This window comes from Anarhichas minor, unplaced genomic scaffold (genome assembly GCF_050575085.1).
Source record: "Anarhichas minor isolate MPS153535 unplaced genomic scaffold, ASM5057508v1 ptg000028l, whole genome shotgun sequence".
Classification (NCBI taxonomy): Eukaryota; Metazoa; Chordata; class Actinopteri; order Perciformes; family Anarhichadidae; genus Anarhichas; species Anarhichas minor.
This window is the reverse complement of record NW_027466474.1, coordinates 8,936,086-8,955,000: the sequence shown is the minus strand read 5'-3', so window position 1 is coordinate 8,955,000 and position 18,915 is coordinate 8,936,086. Positions and strand designations below refer to the sequence as shown.

The window sequence follows — 18,915 nt, the reverse complement described above, 5'->3', positions numbered from 1 at the left end:
TTAAACAGTCATAATATTGTATGTCAGAAAGTCATAATAGGTTTGAAGGGTGCCTTCTCCAGACTCCATGTTTCAGCTCCTTCCACAGATGTTCAATAGGCTTTAGATCAGGGCTCATAGAAGGCCACTTCAGAATTGTCCAATGTTTTGCTCTTATTCATTCTTGGGTGTATTTAGCTGTGTTTTGGGTCATTCTCCTGTTGGAGGACCCATGATCTGCAACTGAGACCAAGCTTTCTGACACTGGGCAGCACATTTTGCTCTAGAATGCCGTGATAGTCTTGAGATTTCATTGTACCCTGCACAGATTCAAGACGCCCTGTGCCAGATGCAGCAAAGCAGCCCCAGAACACAACCGAGCCTCCTCCATGTTTCACAGTAGGTACAGTGTTCTTTTCTTTGTATGCTTCATTTTTGAGTCTGTGAATATGGAGCTGATGAGCCAAAAAGGTCCAGTGTTGTCTCATCTGTCCAAAGGACATTCTCCCAGAAGCTTTGTGACTTGTCAATATGCATTTTGGCAAATTCCATTCTCGTTTTTTTTATGATTTGCTTTCAACAGTGGTGTCCTCCACGGTCGCCTTCCATGAAGTCCACTTTGGCTCAAACGGCGACGGATGGTGCGATCTGACGCTGATGGACCTTGAGTTTGGAGTTCAGCTGTAATCTCGTTGGAAGTTGTTCTGGGCTCTTTGTTTACCATTTGTATGATCCGTGTCTTTATTTTGTCAATTTTCCTCTTGTGGCCACGTTCAGGGGGGTTGGCTACAGTCCCGTGGACCTTAAACTTCTGAATAATATGTGCAACTGTAGTCACAGGAACATCAAGCTGCTTGGAGATGGTCTTATAGCCTTTACCTTTAACATGCTTGTCTATCATTGTCTTTCTAATCTCCTGAGACAACTCTCCTTAGCTTTCTGTGGTCCATGTTCCGTGTGGTACACACCATGATGCCAGACAGCACAGTGACTACTTTTCACCCTTTAAATAGGCAGACTGACTGATTACAAGTTTGAAGACACCTGTGATGCTAATTAGAGGACACACCTTAGTTTAACATGTCCCTATCGTCAAATTATGTTCAATCTTTTCTAGGGTTACCATCATTTTTGTCCAGGCCATTTTCATTAGTTTCTTTTTTTAAATGATTCTGTTGAACCACAATTCAAAAGCAACGTCTGGTTTTCATTAGTTCATTTTCAGTACATTTTTATTTATTATTACTTTTGTCAGTTTCAAGTTATTTCAGTGACCATTGTGGGTTTTTCGTTAACGGAAGGGTACCAACAATTTTGTCCATGAGTGCATGTTGAAAAAATCCATAAAGTCATAGTAAAGTATGTCGAAAAAAGTTATAGTATTGTGGGTCAAAAGAAATCCATGAAATAGTATAGTCTGTCGAAAACAATCATATTATAGTCATGTAATGTCATAGAATAGTTAGTCAAATATCCTACAAAGGTCCTACTATAGTATGGCAAAGAAAGTAACAAATTCTCAGTATAGTATGTCTTTCAAAAGTCATAACATACCAGAGTATAGTTGGCTACATGTGTCATAAAAAAGTCATACTAAAGTATGTCATTAAAAAGTTATAAAAAGGCGAGACAAGGCAAGTATATTTATAGAGTGCATTTCAGCAACAAGGCAATTTAAAGCGTTTTTCATAAAACATCAAAAGACAGAGTACAAAAGAAAAACATTCATTTAAATACAATTAATCATTTAGGAGACTAGAAAATTATAACGAGCTAAAGTAGAATACGACAGGTATGACATAGAATAATAAAAGAAACTATTTAATAAAAGGCAGCGGCAAACAGAATAGACTTCAGCGTTGATTTAAAAGAATTGAGGGTTGCAGCTGACCTGTAGTTTTCTGGGAATTTGTTCCGGATGAATGGTGCATGAAAAGTGAACGCTGCTTCTCCATGTTTACGTTTGACTCCGGGGAAAGAAAGCAGACCTGTCCCAGATGATTTGAGAGGTCTGGATGGTTCATAACATAGCGGAACATCACACATGTATTTTGCCCCTAAACCATTCAGTGCTTTATAAAACGACAGTAGTATTTTCAAAGCAATCCTTTGACAGGCAGGAAGCCAGTGTAAAGACCTCAGAACTGGTCTTAGTGAGGACTCTAGCATCAGCTTTCTAAATCAGCTGAAGCTGCCTAATTCATTTTCTAGGGAGACCTGTGTAGACACCGTTATAGTAGTCGTGTCAAGTTTTTCCAAATCCTGCTGAGAAATAAGTAATTTAATCCTGGATATATTCTTGAGGTGGTAGTAGGCTGACTTTGTAACTAATTTAACTAGCTATTGGAATTCAGGTCTGAGTCTATAGTATAGTTTATTGTTAAAAGTCATAGTATAGTATTTCAATAAAAGTCATAAAAATATCATATGATAGTAAAATATGTCATTAAAAACTGGTTAATCAAGGAAAAGTCATAAATAAGTCACAGTATAGAATGCTGTAAAAAAACAAACATAAAAAGTCATGGTATTGTATGTCATTAAAAAAAATCCTGCTATAGTTTTAAAAAGTTATAAAATATACTAAAATGTTATAAAAAGTAATAATATAGTATGTCGTAAAAATGTAATAAAAAGGTCCGAGTATAGTTTGTCAAAAATATAAAAAGTCATAGTATGTTGTGAAAAAACATATAGGATGCTGTAAAAAAAAAACAAGTCATAAAAAAGTCACTGTATGGTATGTCTTAAAAAGTCATACTATATTGTGTCATTAAAATGTCATAGAATAGTTGTAAAAAAAAGTCAGTGTAGTATGGCATTAACAGTCATGAAATGTAGTGAATCATTTCTCATATGTCATGAAATCATCATAAAAACATCAGAATAAAGTGTGTCGTAAAATAATCAGAATAAGTAGGTCATACTATAGTATGTCATGAAAATATGATGTAAAATGAATAGTATAATATGTCCTAAAAAGTAATAATATAGTGTCATGAAATGTCCTAGTATAGCATGTCGTAAGAATCATGATATTCTATTCAAACAAAATGTCATAAAAGGTCACAGTAGAGTATTCAAAAAATCAGTTAGAATGTTGTAAAAAAAAAAGTCATATCATAAAAGGGAAATTCAGGAGTTTGTCATTGAAAAGTAATAGTGTTGTATTTCATAGTATGTCATAAAAAGTCATAGTATAGTGTGTCAAAAAGTTATAGTATATTATGTTATAAAAATATCACTAAATAGTGATTGTACAATATGACATTGAAAGTTAAATTTTTTCAAAGTGCATAAAAAAGTCATAATATAGTTTGTAAATTATAGGATAGTCAGTCATAAAAAAGGTCATAGTATACTACGACAAAAAAGTGAAAAAAGTATTGATGTCTTGCTCAATTTAGTATAGTATTTCATAAAAAGTCACAGTACATTATGTAATAAAATGTCATAGTAAAATAAGTCAAATGTAAAAAGTCATACTAGTATGTCATAAAACACATCCTATATTATGACATTAAATAAGTCGTGAAAAAGTCATAGTTTTATATGTCATAAAAATGTCATAGTAGAGTCGTAGTTTTTTTTTTAAATTGTACGTTGTAACAATGTCATACAAATGTTACAAAAAGATCATAGTATAGTACGGCATGAAGATGTCATACAAAGTCAGAGTAGAGTATATCACAAAATTGACATAAAAAGGTCATAGTACACTATTATATATATATATATTATATATATATATATATATATATATAATATATATATAATGTACTATTTAATAGAAAAGTCATTGTATAGTATATTTTAGAATTTTACAAAAAAGTCAAAGTATAGTAATTAAATTGTCATAGCATAGTATCTCATACAAAACGTCTCTAGAATGTTATGGTATATTATGTAGTAAAAATGTAATTTGACAATAAGTCATTAATGTTTAATAGTCAGTAATAGTATAGCATGTCATAAAAAGTCCTGTAGAATTTCATTTAACGTCATAGTATAGTACGTCATAATAAAGTTACATTATAGTATGTGATAAACGGTCATAGTCAATAGTATGTCTTTAAAATATCATAGTATAATGTGTCATAAAATGTCAGTTTGGAATGCCTTGAGAAAGTCCTCGTATCGTATCTCATAAAAAAAGACTTAAACCCGCGTAGCAGCGGCTGAGTGGCGGTGATGTACTCAACAGTGTGTGTACTGGTGGTTCAGCTAGCTGTTCGCTGTCAGACAACACACCGTCCAAAACAATAAATTGAGCAAAACATTTCCCCCCACTGTGTCTCTGGCCACAGAGCAGCGACCGGGAAGTGCATAGCAGTGTGTGTACTGGTATATAGTCAAGTTAGCTGTTAGCCAAACTCACCGTCCAAAACACTGAAGGAGAGCTGTTTTCCTCCACTGTTTCTCTGAGCGCAGTGTACACACACAGAAGCAAACAATCACAAAAAAACTCATTAAAAAGTCATAGTGTGGTCTATCTGGATGTATGTGTGTGTGTATATAGGTTATGTATGTATATGTGTATGTGGTTATGTCCTTCACATATCTCAATAACCGTTCATCCAATCTACTTCACATGACCCCAGGACTTTCATTGTCGAAGTTGGGGCAACTTGGTAAGATTGTGTTGTTTTAACAATAAACTTTACATTTTTGCCCGTTACTCTTTGGTGCACTTTGGATATGCGCCATGTTCAATACAAAAAAAACTTTGAAGAAACAAGCTATAGTGCTCTGTGCAGCAGAAGATTGACTTAACATGTTTCACAAAACCATCTTAGAAGAAGTCATTTGAAACTGTGACTTTGCCATTGAGAAAAATCTTCAGTGGCGTTCTTTGCTCTTCTTTCAATGAAGAAATACTCTCCAGCTATGATGTAACTGATGCTATTGCAGCATCTAAGCTAACCTCTTTAGGAACCACCATTGTTTTTTAGAAGGACCAGTCGCCTCTCCATGTCCTCTCCAGAGTCCCTGGTGCATGCACTCTATTGCATCATTTTGTATGATATGCGGTGCTTCTGTGATCTTGAGACATAGCGAGAATCCATCTGCCGTACAAGGCAAGGATCCAACCAAATTCCTCTTCACTTCCTTGGAGCCTACAGGCAATGCAAAACTTCCGCGGGCCGAGCAATCGGCCTACTCCAAGCAGGCGCACTAGTTCAAAAAAAAGGATAAAAATATATGTAGGTATAAATGAAACAAAGTTGACCTCAGCATTGTATAACCAACTTAGTTAATACACATTGGCCTTTAGTTACTTTTATTTTACTTTGCACGCTATCAATCACTTGTACTGACTTTATTAACAATGGATCAGTCCTCAGACCTTCAAGTTAATTTAGACCTTTTTCACTTTAACAAAGCGAGTACAAGTGATTGACAGTATGTAGAATTCCTCAGGTTTTCAATTGTCAAAAGTTGTAAAAAATAAAATAACTGAAGGCAAATTTGCATCAACAAAGACGTCACAATATTAAAGTCAACTTTCTTTAATTTGAAACCACATTGTATATGCGTTACACATTCATTTGGTTCTCGGTATCCGTTAGTAAGACTTTCCAATATTTTCATAATTGTTACTTTTTTTTTTTGTTTTACAATTTTGACATAAAGTCATTTAAGATAGACAAATGTTGGTTAAACCATTGTGGGATGACAGTGTATCAAGGATGGCCACCAGGTGGGAGTATAAACTCAGCAATCTCCCACGGTGTGATCTGTTTTGGAGACTTGGGCTCTGACTGCTGGGTAGCCTAGTTTAGAGTCTAAACAACCTGTTACAGTAGATCACATACTCAGTCTTGTAAATACTGTAACTGTGAAGGAGGAATGTGCATGTGAGATGCTTAAAGTCAGGGCTTTATAGCAAAGATCTGGCTTGTGTAATTGAGCTCTATCATGCGTCGGTATGGTTATTGTACAGTGTGTATTCTCTCGACTAGTAGAGGGAGGGGAGTTGGTTTCCAAAATTTCTGGGTTTAGTTTAGTAGAGCAGAATGTTTTAAACTCTGGGAATAAGTTATGTGGGATGGATTTGTGCTTGGTGGAGCACCGTTAGTATATGATGTGTGCATGACTTGGATATGGGTGTGTGTGCTTCCTCTGGGTCTGTGGGATTTTGGCCCATAATTCCTGCAGCTCTCAGGTCACAGCTCCTTTCTCACGCACATATTTGGCATTCCTTCCCCGACATGATTACCATACACCTTCCACTCTGGGTTTGGCTACGCGGAATATTTCCATCATTCCCGAGTGGAACTAGAGCAACGTTCCAGAAATGAACAACTCACCCCACCACCCCCTACTCACTCTTCTTTATCCCACCCCAACCCCCTGTTTCCCTTCCACCCCACTGTCTCCCCCTTGTACCACCCCCTCCAGCACAGATTCCTGCTGCCTTGCAATAGGATTCCTCTGGTACAACCCTTTCCCCCCCTGAGTCAGCTGTTTGTGTCTGCTGGCATGATTGGGTCATTTGGCAGCGACATCTCTTCAATGACCTCCTGCTAGGATAGGGAAGGAAGGGGAGGCATGGGGGGGATAAGAGCAGGATAGAGGAGACGAGAAGCAGCAACGAAACTCTAACTCACTACTGCATGTTTCCCTTCCACTGTTCTGTCTGAGCCTTCATGTTGTGTAATTATGGCAAAAATGTGGAGGTCACTATTGATTTTGAACAGTCAGTGCTCAGCAGTTTCAAACGGTTCCCGAGTGAGGCGGGTCCATCTTAGATTTGTATTTTTTTAAAGCAAATGTCTGAGTTTCGAGCTTCAGTGACTTCAACCTATACTGACAGGAACTATGTGAACTACAGAACCTGCTCTTCTGCCGCCTTTATGTTCTTGCCCCTTGTATCTATTAGAAATCTGTTGATTTCATTTTAAAGCGCTGAAGTCGTCGAATAACTTTTTAATTGTTGTGGGAAATGCAGAATTTGATAGCTTTGCAGTGACTGGCTGCTATTGGCCGTTGATACTTGCTCAGAGAATATTAGTTATTATGTAGTTTTCTAAAAAAACTGTGTATTTTTTACAATTAATCTTGTCATCTATATAATGCAAATAGAATAACAAATCCTATTAGGAGTGGGCGATATAGATACAATATATCACAATAGATGCAACTCTATATAAAATATTGTAAATTCATGTGAGAAGTTGTATGGATCAATTAAAAAGGGGCAATGTTTGGTTTTGGTTAATCCAGTGAACTGAATACGTGACAAATTAAGGTACATTGATGCAAAAGTCCCTCAAACTCAATATTACAATTCATTAGAGTTGCACACTGATTGATTGCGATATTGCCAACAATGATCTAATACAACCATATATATTAAAGCGATAAATATCTTGGAATATAATGTATTGCACAATCTCTGATGATTGACAAATGTATACTGTATCTAGGTATATCTCATCATATCGCCCAACCCTACTGCGTCTCACTATTTCTTTGAGCCCAGGGAAATTTCTTGGCTTGTTTTGTTCACCCAACAGTCTAAAACCCAAAGATATTCAATTTAGAGTGATACAAAACAGAGCAAACAATCAAACCCTCAGATCACAGTAGCTGGAACAAGCAACGGTTGGTAACTGTTGCTTGGTACATGACAAATCATTTTTGTCTATCAACTTATTGGGCTTTGAAGCCAGCCGAGCACATCTGGAGGCTCGGCGAACTTGAATCTCTTTCTACAACATATTCTTTGACAGAAAAGAGAGCACGTGAAGAAGCAGTTTAAAGAGGCTGTGACACACAGGAAATGTTTCTGTAGGGTTTACTGAGTCGAGAAAGACTGCTGCACACAGAGCTGAAATAAATAAATGAAATAATTTTATCGTAATAATTATAATAACCATCATAGTAAGATTGCTTATTTAGGGTTTCTGTCTTCTTTTATATATATAATATATATAACTTTCAATAAATTGTTCCCTTTAATATTTTTTCTCCTGTGTGTATGCACGAGACTTTGGTTTGTTCCACTGAATGTCCTGGTAGCAGCATTCTGTATCCACGGTATCACACAGGAGCATCCTCCCCTGGGTCGTTTCTATAGCAATGCTAATAGACAAGGCACCCTCCCCGCCATGCTCGTCCCTGCACTTCTCATCCTCTGCACCTATAAGCTGAGGTTGCAGTGTCCCTGGGGGAGTGGGGGGGGGAGGAGTCATGAAGAAGGTCTCCAGTTGTCTTTGGTCGGTTGTTGGTTTGGTTTGCTGTGACTGGCTTGCTGTTTTTGGTGCAGCTTGGTTTTTATACATTCCAGTTCTTAAAGCTTCAGTCCCCGCGGTGAGTTGTCACGGGTTCATGCAGGGACTGGATGGTCCCTTTCCAGAGTCCCTCGTGATCCAGCTTCACTCATGGTTGTTGGTGCACTCACTCACTCATGCACACAAACAAACACACACACTTTTACATACATTTCCTTGTCTTCTCGTTCTTACAAACATGCGTTTATTCAGTAAGTCACTCACTCGATCGTTCCCTCATTCATCCTTTTGTCAGCAGTCTCACAGGTTCACACCAATTTAGCAGTGAGACAAATAAGTGCGTCACATGTCAGCAGTCCATTATTGGTCCATTTGATCTGTGCAGATCGCTCTATCCCTTTGTCCACTCTGCCGTTTTCCTGTCCTCTCCTTCCTGTTTTCCCTTTATCCGTAGGCTAAGCACCCACTCTCTTGTTCAGTCAGTCTTTCCCACCCCTTGTTCTCTCTCTCTGTATGGCCCAGTTGTAATCCCATACATGACATTGTCCAGCTGGTCCAGAACAGGAGACACGAAGGCCTTGTGGTTTTTGTGGTATTGGAATAAAGGCCTCCGTAGAGTCTGGGACTCTGGCTGCCCTTCAGCTTCAGTATTTCTGGCCTATGAAGGGAAGCAGACCAGGTCCATAGAGCTTCCAGCGATGGACCAGTAATGGTCCAGTTGGTCCAGTAAGGGGACTAAAACTAAGAGGAATGATCACTAACTAGTGGGTTGTAGTGGCAAATTAGTAGGTGTAAAGCTAAACCCCATGAATGATTCATCAAGTTTCTGGTCAATGTTTGTCCCAACAAAGAGAGGCGTTCAGTCGTGTGTGACAGAGGAGATGACTGGGTTAGCTATTGGCAGGCTCAGGTCAAGGCTTTGGATGAAAAGACAGTGGGTGCTCGTGTTAGCCACTACTAGCGGGGCCCGGTAGCACGCACCCGCTTGCCCCGCTTGCTGATGGTGGTGAAGCGAAAGGGGGTGGTGAGGTCGGGCTGCTCACCAGGCGGGAAGCGCTTCATGAAGTGTACGTCCTGCTGGTTCGGGAGTGTGTGGGGGCCACGGCGAGGACGGCCTCTTTTAGTGAAGCCCACATACCAGCCTGTGTAGCGCGCTGACATCAGAGCTGTGTAGTGGTTTTCCAGAACCTTTTCCACAAAGACGCAGTCCTCGCTTCGATTACTGGCCTTCTGAGAGAGCAGAGAAACCACAGGTACCCATACAGATACACATACACACACACACACACACACACACACACACACACACACATACACAGGTTGGGAGAAACAAAGAAAGGCTGGTCAGGACACTTTAAAGATAAATTGATTCTTGATAAACGTGTCTCTAAAAGAAAGAAGTCTCACCTTTCCTACCAGCTTTCCGCGGCGGTTCATGCACAGGTAGAAATTGGTTTCTTTGCCCCGGATTCTCACCTGGCTACCAAAGGTATCAGCCTCCACTACGAGCTGGGCTTGTGAAGGGACAGACAGAGGGACAGACAGACATTAGAGCCGCAGGCAATGCAGAAAAATACAGTATGTTGTGTTTGCAGGATGTCACAGGTTTATTGGGTTGTGCCACACAAATATTAGACGAAGAAAGATAAACGCTGATGCAGATTAAGAGCTCACTTAGTTTTTATGTTGCGTGAGATCATTTTCCATCGCAAAGAACAACAACAAGAACAAGCCCACAGCAAGTAGTGTGACACTAATTGCACAGATTACCAGCCACCATTAAATCAGATTTGTTTTTTTAAACCAGATACGGCATTCACAACGAATCACAGTTTTAGGATTCATAGTTGCTATTAAACATGCTGATAAATCACGGGCCAATGTAAATGTCTCTGGCTGGACAGATGGTTGGCAGATAAGCCCGGTCACACGCATGGATGTCAGGCCGCTGACCACAAATGGGCCTCGTAAAAAAGATAACAGCTAACAGTAGACAGAGCACAGTGGGCCGAGAGGAGCGGGAGAACAGACTGAGTGTCTGCGATACTGTTGTTTTAAGGTGAGTGCATGTGTGTGTGTGTGCACCTCTGTGTATTTGTGTGTGTGCAGATGCATGCATGTTCATCCTTCCAGGCAATAACGCTTCACCAACAACACATCTTCAGAGAGCGCTTGTGCCTGTTTAAAAATAAATCCCTAAAATGGTTCCTACATGACCTTAGTCAACAAAGGGGTCAAGAGAAATCAATACCTCCCTCCCTCTTGCCCTCTTCCGCTCTCTTCCCCCAACTCTCCTCTCGTCTCCCTTCTGCTCTTTCACTTCATGTTTATACCTTCATGCACCAGCCTCGTCTATGCTTTATTTCTTCTCTCTCTGCTCCTGATTCCTCTGTGTAATGCCTCATTGCCATAGTTGGTCAGTTTTGGGTGGATTATTCAGCTTACGAGTGGTATTTGTCTATAAGCAGACCTGCTTTTGTGTCTGTGGTCTCATCTATGGCTTGAAGTGGCGTGTTAGAAACCTGACATGTTTGTGAATCAATAGGATGTGCAATAAGAGCGACCATTTGAGCACATGTAGAAATATGAACTCCAGCTTTATGGCTTGGCTTTCTTCTGCCCATTGATTGTGTGTGGTTTAAGAATGGGTTAGACATCATTACAGATGGAGAAAGGTGGAAAGGAGGAGGGAGTGGGGGATGGACAGAGGGAGTGTTCGAGGATGGAGGGAGGGACGGAGAGGAAGCCTGCTGTTTTAAATCCAGAGGAGACTCCAGGGAGGATGAGAAATCAATGGCGGGATCGATGAAGGAGATGAGTTTCTAACACTACCTGCCAGGCTTTTCCTGCTAACTCACACTTGTTTTCACTAACACCTTCTTTCTCTCTCTCTCTCTCTCCAGTGAATCATTGAGTCAGCAGCCAGTCGATGAGGTCTTTGTACTCCCAAGACAAGCTCCACTGCCCCTCTGCCAAAGCCTGGGGAGGCATGTGTGTGTGCTTTTGTGAGTGTGCCGGCACAGTTGCATTCTGTATCCGTTCATGCATGCACTTGGTCAACCTTCAAGTCTTTGTACTTGCAGCCGTTGGTCGGTGTGAGTGTGTAGGGAAGCATCTATATGTATACACTGACTCACACGTACCGAAGTGCCTGTGTTCTACTGTGTGTGTGTGTGTCTTACCAAATTTGTCTCCATCTTCTCCTCGAGCGCTGATTCTGCGTCCCAGCACCTGGACGTGTTTGCCGCTTGTGCGGCTGTAGAGTTGGTAGACCCGGTGGTGTCGCCGACTCATGGTGTCTCGCACCTGTGTTTGGTTCTCCACGTGCACGCTGAAGTTGACCCCATCCACACCGAGTACCTGCTGAGAACACACGCACACACACACACACACCGAGGCAGACACACACCCAGAGGTTGGCACACTGCATATACAGAAACTCATGAACAGGCTTAATAAAACTGCACCTTGTATTAATATGCAACTTTTCCTTTGTAATGTAGGAGCACTCTTTGTCATGCATGCAAACTCTTACCTGTAATGGATTGCACATCACCAGCAACATCTGGATACATCTGGAAAATGTGGAAACAGCTGAATTTAGAAATATGTAAGCAACATTGAACGTTGGAAGAGTTATGTGTGACACCATCATTTCCATCTCTTTCTTCTCTGCCATTCTTTCTGTTCAACATGTCTTTTCCTTATTGGGTGATTACTCATATTGCTGGGTGTGTGTGTGGCTGGCACAGAGACATGACATACAGACAGGCAAGCAGATGTCGAGGGATCGGCAGACAGACAACACCCAGAGCAGTGTTTATTGTTACGCTACCAGTCTTCAGTCCAAACTCACTTACTGACCCGTTCATGACTTTCACCACACCAAAATCTGGCCTCCAAATGACCTCATTGGACCGTGGCAAAATGGCAAACATGCCGAGACAACTAGAACATGTTTTGATTTGGACATCTAAGGGACTGGGCTGGCGTATTTGGCAGCTCTGTGTATGTAGACAGCTGGGCTGAACTACAGGTGTATGCTAAGCTGTGATGTGGCTTTGGAGAGCAGAATGTGGTCACATTTAGAATTGCTATGAATAAGTGACATGAGCTACCAAAACGTGTGGAAAGATTATTTATGGGGATTGGTTGGGAATAATCATGATGATGTAGCATGAACAAACTTTTCTGTATTATTTCTTATTACTTACTTATCCTTCTGATCTGGATCTTCAGAGACATTTATGATGGAAACAGCTGGTTACAGTTACAATAAAAAAAAATGCTCACTTTATCACATTGCTTAATTGAAGTTTAGACCTTGACCTTGGATGCATCATGTTATTGACAGCTTTAGTAAGGGAGTGATTGTGTTGCGCAAAATCTACTCTGGCAGTCCTTGAACTGTTCTGAATTAGTGGCTGAATGATGAAGTTCAGAACCAAGTGTGTGGGCTGAAAAGCAATTCTACGAATTTTGTCTTTCCCCACCTCATCTTCTATCTCTCTGCATGCCTCTTCTCTCTCTCTCCACTCGTATTCTCTGACTTGTTGTCCTCCCTATCTCTTCTCTACTGTATCTCTCTCTCCCTGTCTTTCTGTTCACTTTACCTTTCTCCTATCTTTCCCTGCCTCCCATCTTCCTTTATGTTTGGGGTTAGCAGGGTGACTCCTCCACACTGTCATGGGCATGCACACAGATGTGCAGATGTGTGCAGGGTGTATGTGTGCGTACAGGAGGAGCAGGCAGCTGACAGCTGGGCCAAAGCTAAGACATACACACTGCTGAGAGAGGGAGATAGCGAAGAGAAGAGAGAGATAAACTGGGAGATACACAAAGGGATAGGGAGAAGGAAGGTGATGTCAGTATAAATAGAGGGGAGATGAAGCAAGAGAAGGCTGACAGATAATAAGAGAGGAGAGAGATAAAATCTGAAAGAAGATGCACAGATGTGAGAAGGAGAGGGTGAAAAAGGCTACGGTTACATTTTGTAGGAAGGAGAAAAACTGCCAAAATGAGAGACAGAAGTGTAACCACAGAGTGTGGCCTGGCGTGAGAAGTAGACAAAAAGATAAATAATTGGAATGAAAGAAGAGGGGGGTTCAACTCAAGCACATCGTAACACATGTCACTGCCTTCTGACTAACACACACACATACATATGCTTCCTCTCTCTTTCCTCCTCTATCTCAACATTTATTTCCCATAGCTGGTGTGTTGGCCGCTGAGTCGTTGTAATAGATGGAGATAACCTGGGTAATGCAGCATATTGGCCCTCACATTTTGCCTGCGCAGCCAAAAAAACCTGAGCGCCTGTGCATTGTGAGGACTCTCAGCTGTTAAAACACCACGGCTGCACTGCTGCCGAGGACACTGCAGGAAAAGTGCCTCGGCACTGGATTCCCCCACTCCCACAAAAACCACAGACACTCCATATTATGCCAGCCACAGAGAGAAAGAGAAGGGGAGAGGAAAGAAGGAGACAGGATCAACCGGGGGGTGGGGGAGGGATGAGAAAACGAGAAAATAAGAGAGTGCCGAATAAAAGTCGAGTAAAGTAAAGACAGAAGGAGGTATGGAGAGAGGGAAAGCCCGGTGCGCCTTGGCCGGCTTCCAAAACAAGCAAGGGTCTGACATCATAAACCTGCGTCCCAGCAGATCTACCATATGGAGTCTGCGGTTAGACTAGCAGGCCTCAGTACCGAGGACTGGGCAGCAGCGTGGAGCGAGAGCGGTCGGCCTGGTGGGACTCAGCACAGAGCAGTGGTTTCAGCTGTGTGTAGCAGTGGTTAGCGTGGTAGGCCAACACTGGAGCAGTGGGCTTCGGCACAGTGCAAGAGTTTCAGATGTTCAGCAGTGGGCCTTGGTGAAGAATGGTGGTTAGGCGAGAAGGAGTGTGAGTGGTATCAGCAGTAATAGAGCCTATGGTGGAGCAATTGTTAGAGAGGCGGAGGGCCTCGACAGGGAGCTGAGCAATAACAGGTTGTTGTGGCATAAGGCCCTTGGCTTGAAAACTTTCAGTATGATCACGTTGGTAAAACAGCATGGATGAAGTGAAGAGGCTGTGGTAAAACTGAAGAAAACTGCAAGAAGGAAATGAATATAAAGATGGTTGACTCTGAAAGACCTAAACTAAAACCAGCAGACTAAACAGTAAGACTGCTCCTCCTCGGATACTGCCAGGGGCGCCATCATTCAACAGTTATTAATATATACTTTTTTATCTGAGCAAGTATCTGTGGAAAAACGGGGTATAAGCAAGACAGGAAGACAGATGTAGGCAGTGAGGTGGTTAAGTGGAGAGAGTGTGAGGGAGACACAGACGAAGAGAGAGAAAGTCAGGCAGACACCAGCAGCACACACCCTGTCCAGGTTGTGTGAGGAATGAGAAGTATCTGGAGATGACTGCCATCTGGGAGAAGTACAGCCGACACAAAGAAAGAAAAATAAATCCCTTGGCTTTTAACAAGACACACCTCAAATGGGCAAACTCAAGCCCCCTGAGTCTGTATCCTCCTCCCTTAGATTTGCTCTTGGCACTTTATCATTTTCCTATCCCACTAGATAAAGCCGGTGTTATTTGACTCAACTTCAGAAATATTTTCAATAGGGGGAAAAAAAGCATTTTCTTGGCGATGGGAAAATGCCTTTTTCTAATTCAGTTTGGCCATCCCTGAAGTAAGTGCAGATGGCGATGGAGATGTTTATGGCAGCTTTTATGAGTAACAGGGCCCTGACTCTGACCCAGTGACCCTGAACTGTCAGCCAATCAAAACAGGGCCTTCTGTGGCATGTTTTCTATAGGGACTGATGAGGAGTGATGTAATCGTTAGACACAGCAACCTTCCTCTCCATCATCTTCATCTGCAGCTATGCCTGTCACGAAACTAGTTTAAACAACTAAAAAAAGAGAGATAGGACCCTCGTGCATCAATACAATTATTACATGATAAAGTGATAAAAGTGACTTACAAGACGGTCAGCGTGGAAAGAAGGGACCACATTGCTTCCCCCCTCCACTATGGAACTTGTCCCAGAGACAGTCTCCTCGCTCGGTCTAAGCCAGTCCGACAGTCCAGAGAGTTTCCTCCTGTGTTGTGAATCCGCTCGATGTTGTGCAGAGTCAAAGAGTCAGCGGACACTCCCGTTGGCATCGGCGGCGGCGTGCCCCGGTTCTCCCGGCGTGCGTAAATGTGCGGGCGCGGGCAATGTGGGGTATGAGGCCGGGGTAACTGTGCCACTGTGACCGCCGGGCAACCTCTAACAGCTGTCCAGAGTGGCGGAGAGACGGATGGGCGGGGAAGAAAAGGGGGGAGGTTAGGGCTTAAAAGGCTGCGCGTCCCCGACAAGGAGAGGAACAGGTGAAAGCGCGCTCGCGCGTCACAGATAACCAATTCCAATCGACCTTGTTGCCCCTCAGGGGGATGCTCAGCCCTGTGAGGAAGATGCAGTGCGTGCGTAATCCAATGCGTAATGTTTCAGCGCAAGAGCAGGCTTCTGGTCACCACAATTAATTATGGAGCCGGTGAGATGATACAAAAATTGGTAGAGTGTTTGTTCCGGCACCGACAGGAGTAGCAGGCAGGTTTAGTACCAGCAGAGCAGGGTCAGGAGCTGTTGAAGGTGGGCTACCTGGGATGGCTGATGGAGCAAACCGTGAACTGAAAACGGGGGCTCTGCGGGCGCAGGGTAATGCAGGGCCTCGGTCATGACTGCGCCCCCACGCTGGCTCAACGGGTCTGTGGCTCAGGTGACACCGAACAACAGTGTCCGACAGAGAAGGTGATAACGTCCCAGAGCGGTCCAGCTCAGAGGGGTATGGGAAGATCTGAATGAAAATGGGAGGGATAATACAGGGGGGAAAAAGACGAGCGAGGGAGGGAGGGGTGGCTGTAGAGGATGGGAACAGCTGTGACTGGGTGGCGGACCCGCGACACGGCGAGGAAATGACAGCCGCACTTTGCACCTGATTTTGCGGACTTCCCCGCTTGCCTCAGCCGCTGGTTACTGCTTGGCTGCAGAAGTCCTCTCTGCGCCCTCTCGACACAATACCAGCCCAAACACAGCACGATGACATCACCTCCAAAATGTTTGAAGGGGGAAAATGCAATCCGACCTTTTTATTTATTTTTTTAAAGGTAGAAAGTTTAAGCAGTTTCTCTGTAGGGGGAAAACACGAAAGTCTCTTCGTTCCGAGAAAAGCCAACTCCGCGGTGCAAGAGGAGAGGAGTCGAGCTCACCAGTTTCTGAAGAAATAAAAGTTAAAACGTGCGCACTGGAAACGTGTTTACACCAAATCAGATCGACTCTCAGTCCCGAACCTGCATCGTCCCTCTTCCCCTTATATTTCCCTCCCTGTTTCAATCAGACACCAGAGGAGAAAATGCAAGAGAGAACCCAGCCGTGCGGTTTTATCCACTTCACTGGTATTATGCAGATCCTTCTTCCTCTCAAAAATGCCAAGGTTTCCTTCCATAAAAAGCTCTTCTTGAGGGGGGCTGCACATGAGAGGTGCGTCGGCAGGCACAGACCTCACTCCAAGAAAAACCAGAACAAGATTTTAACAGACGCGGATCAATCCTCCCTCCTCTCCTCACTCCCTCCCACCTCTCTCTCTCTTGCTCTCTTTCTCTGCCTCACACACATGCACACTTATTGGATCAAAATGGAATTAGTCAGTCGTTATGCGATGCTGACCCAACTTACACTGCAAAAATATACATTTTTATCAGTAAACAATATCTGCTAATGAGGTGAGATAACTGCACTTGTTTGCAATGCAAAGCAAATGGCTTCTATACTTTTCACGAATTAGGCAATTTTCTTTTGGACATTTGTGTTATTCTGCTAATCCCTCTAATATTTGTTTGTGGACATATCTAAAACACGTAAATGCATAGAAAACAATTCGAATGGTTTCACTATATCGAGAGGAATTAATTAGTTTGAAGATTTTGAAGTGGATTTCAGCATGTCTGACAGAAAGAGAGAGTGGCAAAGACTTTCTCTGATTGTTTAAAGTTTGTGAGATCTCCACAAAACAAAGACACCTGCCTCGGCCAGGTGAACATCTGTCTTAAACCAATGGGGAGTTCTTGTCCTGCATTATCTCCCCTTAAGATAACCTCAACCCTGCAGCCTCAGTGGCCCCGGACTCAGGATGGAGGGTGGATGGCAGTGTGCCATCCACCCTCACATACACACACATACACAAACACACACCCTTCAGAGCTGCCGCGCTTTCAAGTGATGTATTTTGACTCCCTATTTCATAACTTTTAAGTTAAACCTTAAGAGGGAAAAATGAAACGGAGAATGAGAGACAGTCGGGAGAACGGTATGTAAGCACGGACAGGGATCCAAAACGAACATTTCTCAGGGATTTCGGCAGCAACGCCCGCTCTGCGCTCCCAAAACTCCCTCTCACCACCGCACAACCGCAGACGGTCAGCCAAGCCAACACAACACTCCTGCCATACCTTATTTTCACACACACGCACACCTACACGCACACGCATATACACACACACACACACACCCACACACACACACACACACAGCAGTGCACGTAGAGAGAATCGAGGGAAAGAGAGTACATTTGTGCGTGTATGTGTGTAGAGGTGGGAGGGGGTTGGCCTCATCAGGGACAGTTATTTTGGCTCCAACTGTAGGGCTATTCTTTTCAACATTGTACTTTCAAAAAACACACACACACACACACACACACACACACACACAAGCACACTTCTACAACTGGACGGGGTTGAGCAGGGCTGGGTAGGGGTACTGTGGTTGAATGCCTTTCCAGTCATGCTCCATAGACAGGCCTCTGGCCTTTTTTCCTACTACTGGCTCTCTCTGTCTTTGCACCTGTGTCTGGGTGCTTTTTCGCTGCTCACCGCACTGCTGCAAGGGACACGAGTGTAAATGTTGTGGAGAGGGATTTGAACCACATTCTGGTGATGAGGAATGAGGCCCGTCTGGTACTCTTAAGCCCAGATGGAAGGGTTCAGAGCAGGGACTACAGCACATCTTGGTACAATGGTGAAGTAAGAAAAAGCAGATAGAAGAGCTCAACTCCATTCACATACTGTGCATGAAAGCCTGATCTAACAATAGTGGATTTGTAGATAGTAGATATTCCAAATGGATTGCTGAGATGATCTTACTCCCATTGTAAATTTGTAAAAAATGCATGTTACACTAAGATATCACTAAGATTACATGGTTTTGGTTACAATACATCTGGAGTCACAGACAGTTATAATAACACATTATTCATAGCTCAAGTGTAAGCTGTAGCAGCAAGTCTTAGAAATGAAATAGCTTGCTCCCTGGGTTTGGAAATTACATTTCATGTACCAAAAAATAACATAAAGTTAGGGAGGGGGGGGGGCTTTCTTCCTCTCTCTCTCTCCTTCTGTCACATCGCTCTCTCTCATTCATTTTCTGTCCTCCCTATCTGTCTTTTTAATCTCCCCGGCTGTTTTTTATCTGCTCACTCTGTCCCTCCCTCTGTTTGCAGCGAGCATATTGATTGCCCATGTCTTTGCCTCTGCAGCTCCTGCCTATTGATCCTTGCCTAAGACACACAGACACACAAACACACACACGTACACAAAAACTTGTGTGCATACACATCCTCACATACACGGATGTCCCCTTCCCGTTTCTCCGCACTCAAAAAAATCGTACT

The 18,915-nt window shown here is 42.7% G+C and overlaps 2 protein-coding genes across 3 annotated transcripts in view; one reads left to right on the top strand and one right to left on the bottom strand.

Moving 5' to 3' along the window:
* fbxw11a (F-box and WD repeat domain containing 11a) overlaps positions 1-1,224 on the top strand; it is a 17,636-nt gene extending 16,412 nt beyond the window's left edge. The window contains exons 13-14 of one of the 2 annotated variants that reach the window (XR_012957410.1): positions 308-382; positions 563-1,224. The gene's annotated coding sequence lies outside the window, so the exon portion shown is untranslated. Of the gene's footprint in view, positions 1-307 lie in introns of both variants that reach the window. The other variant, XM_076103957.1, reaches the window with a different exon arrangement.
* Positions 1,225-7,774: 6,550 nt separating this feature from the next.
* On the bottom strand, positions 7,775-15,223 carry fgf18a (fibroblast growth factor 18a). The gene is made up of 5 exons (XM_076103963.1): positions 15,192-15,223; positions 11,752-11,791; positions 11,399-11,579; positions 9,624-9,730; positions 7,775-9,446 (listed from the first exon to the last, which is right to left on the bottom strand). The coding sequence occupies exons 1-5, from the start codon at positions 15,221-15,223 to the stop codon at positions 9,174-9,176; spliced, it is 633 nt and encodes a 210-aa protein (XP_075960078.1). The 3' UTR covers positions 7,775-9,173.
* Between the last annotated feature and the right edge of the window lie 3,692 nt (positions 15,224-18,915).

What these genes read in the sequence shown, in the direction of transcription:
- fgf18a (XM_076103963.1), bottom strand. Translation starts at nt 15,223, where the DNA reads ATGTGGTCCCTTCTTTCCACGCTGACCGTCTT. An exon ending in AGAAGATGGAGACAAATTTG is followed by an intron (nt 9,731 to 11,398) that starts GTAAGACACACA and finishes TCCCTTCACAAG; the next exon opens with CCCAGCTCGTAGTGGAGGCT. An exon ending in GCGGAAAGCTGGTAGGAAAG is followed by an intron (nt 9,447 to 9,623) that starts GTGAGACTTCTT and finishes CTGCTCTCTCAG; the next exon opens with AAGGCCAGTAATCGAAGCGA.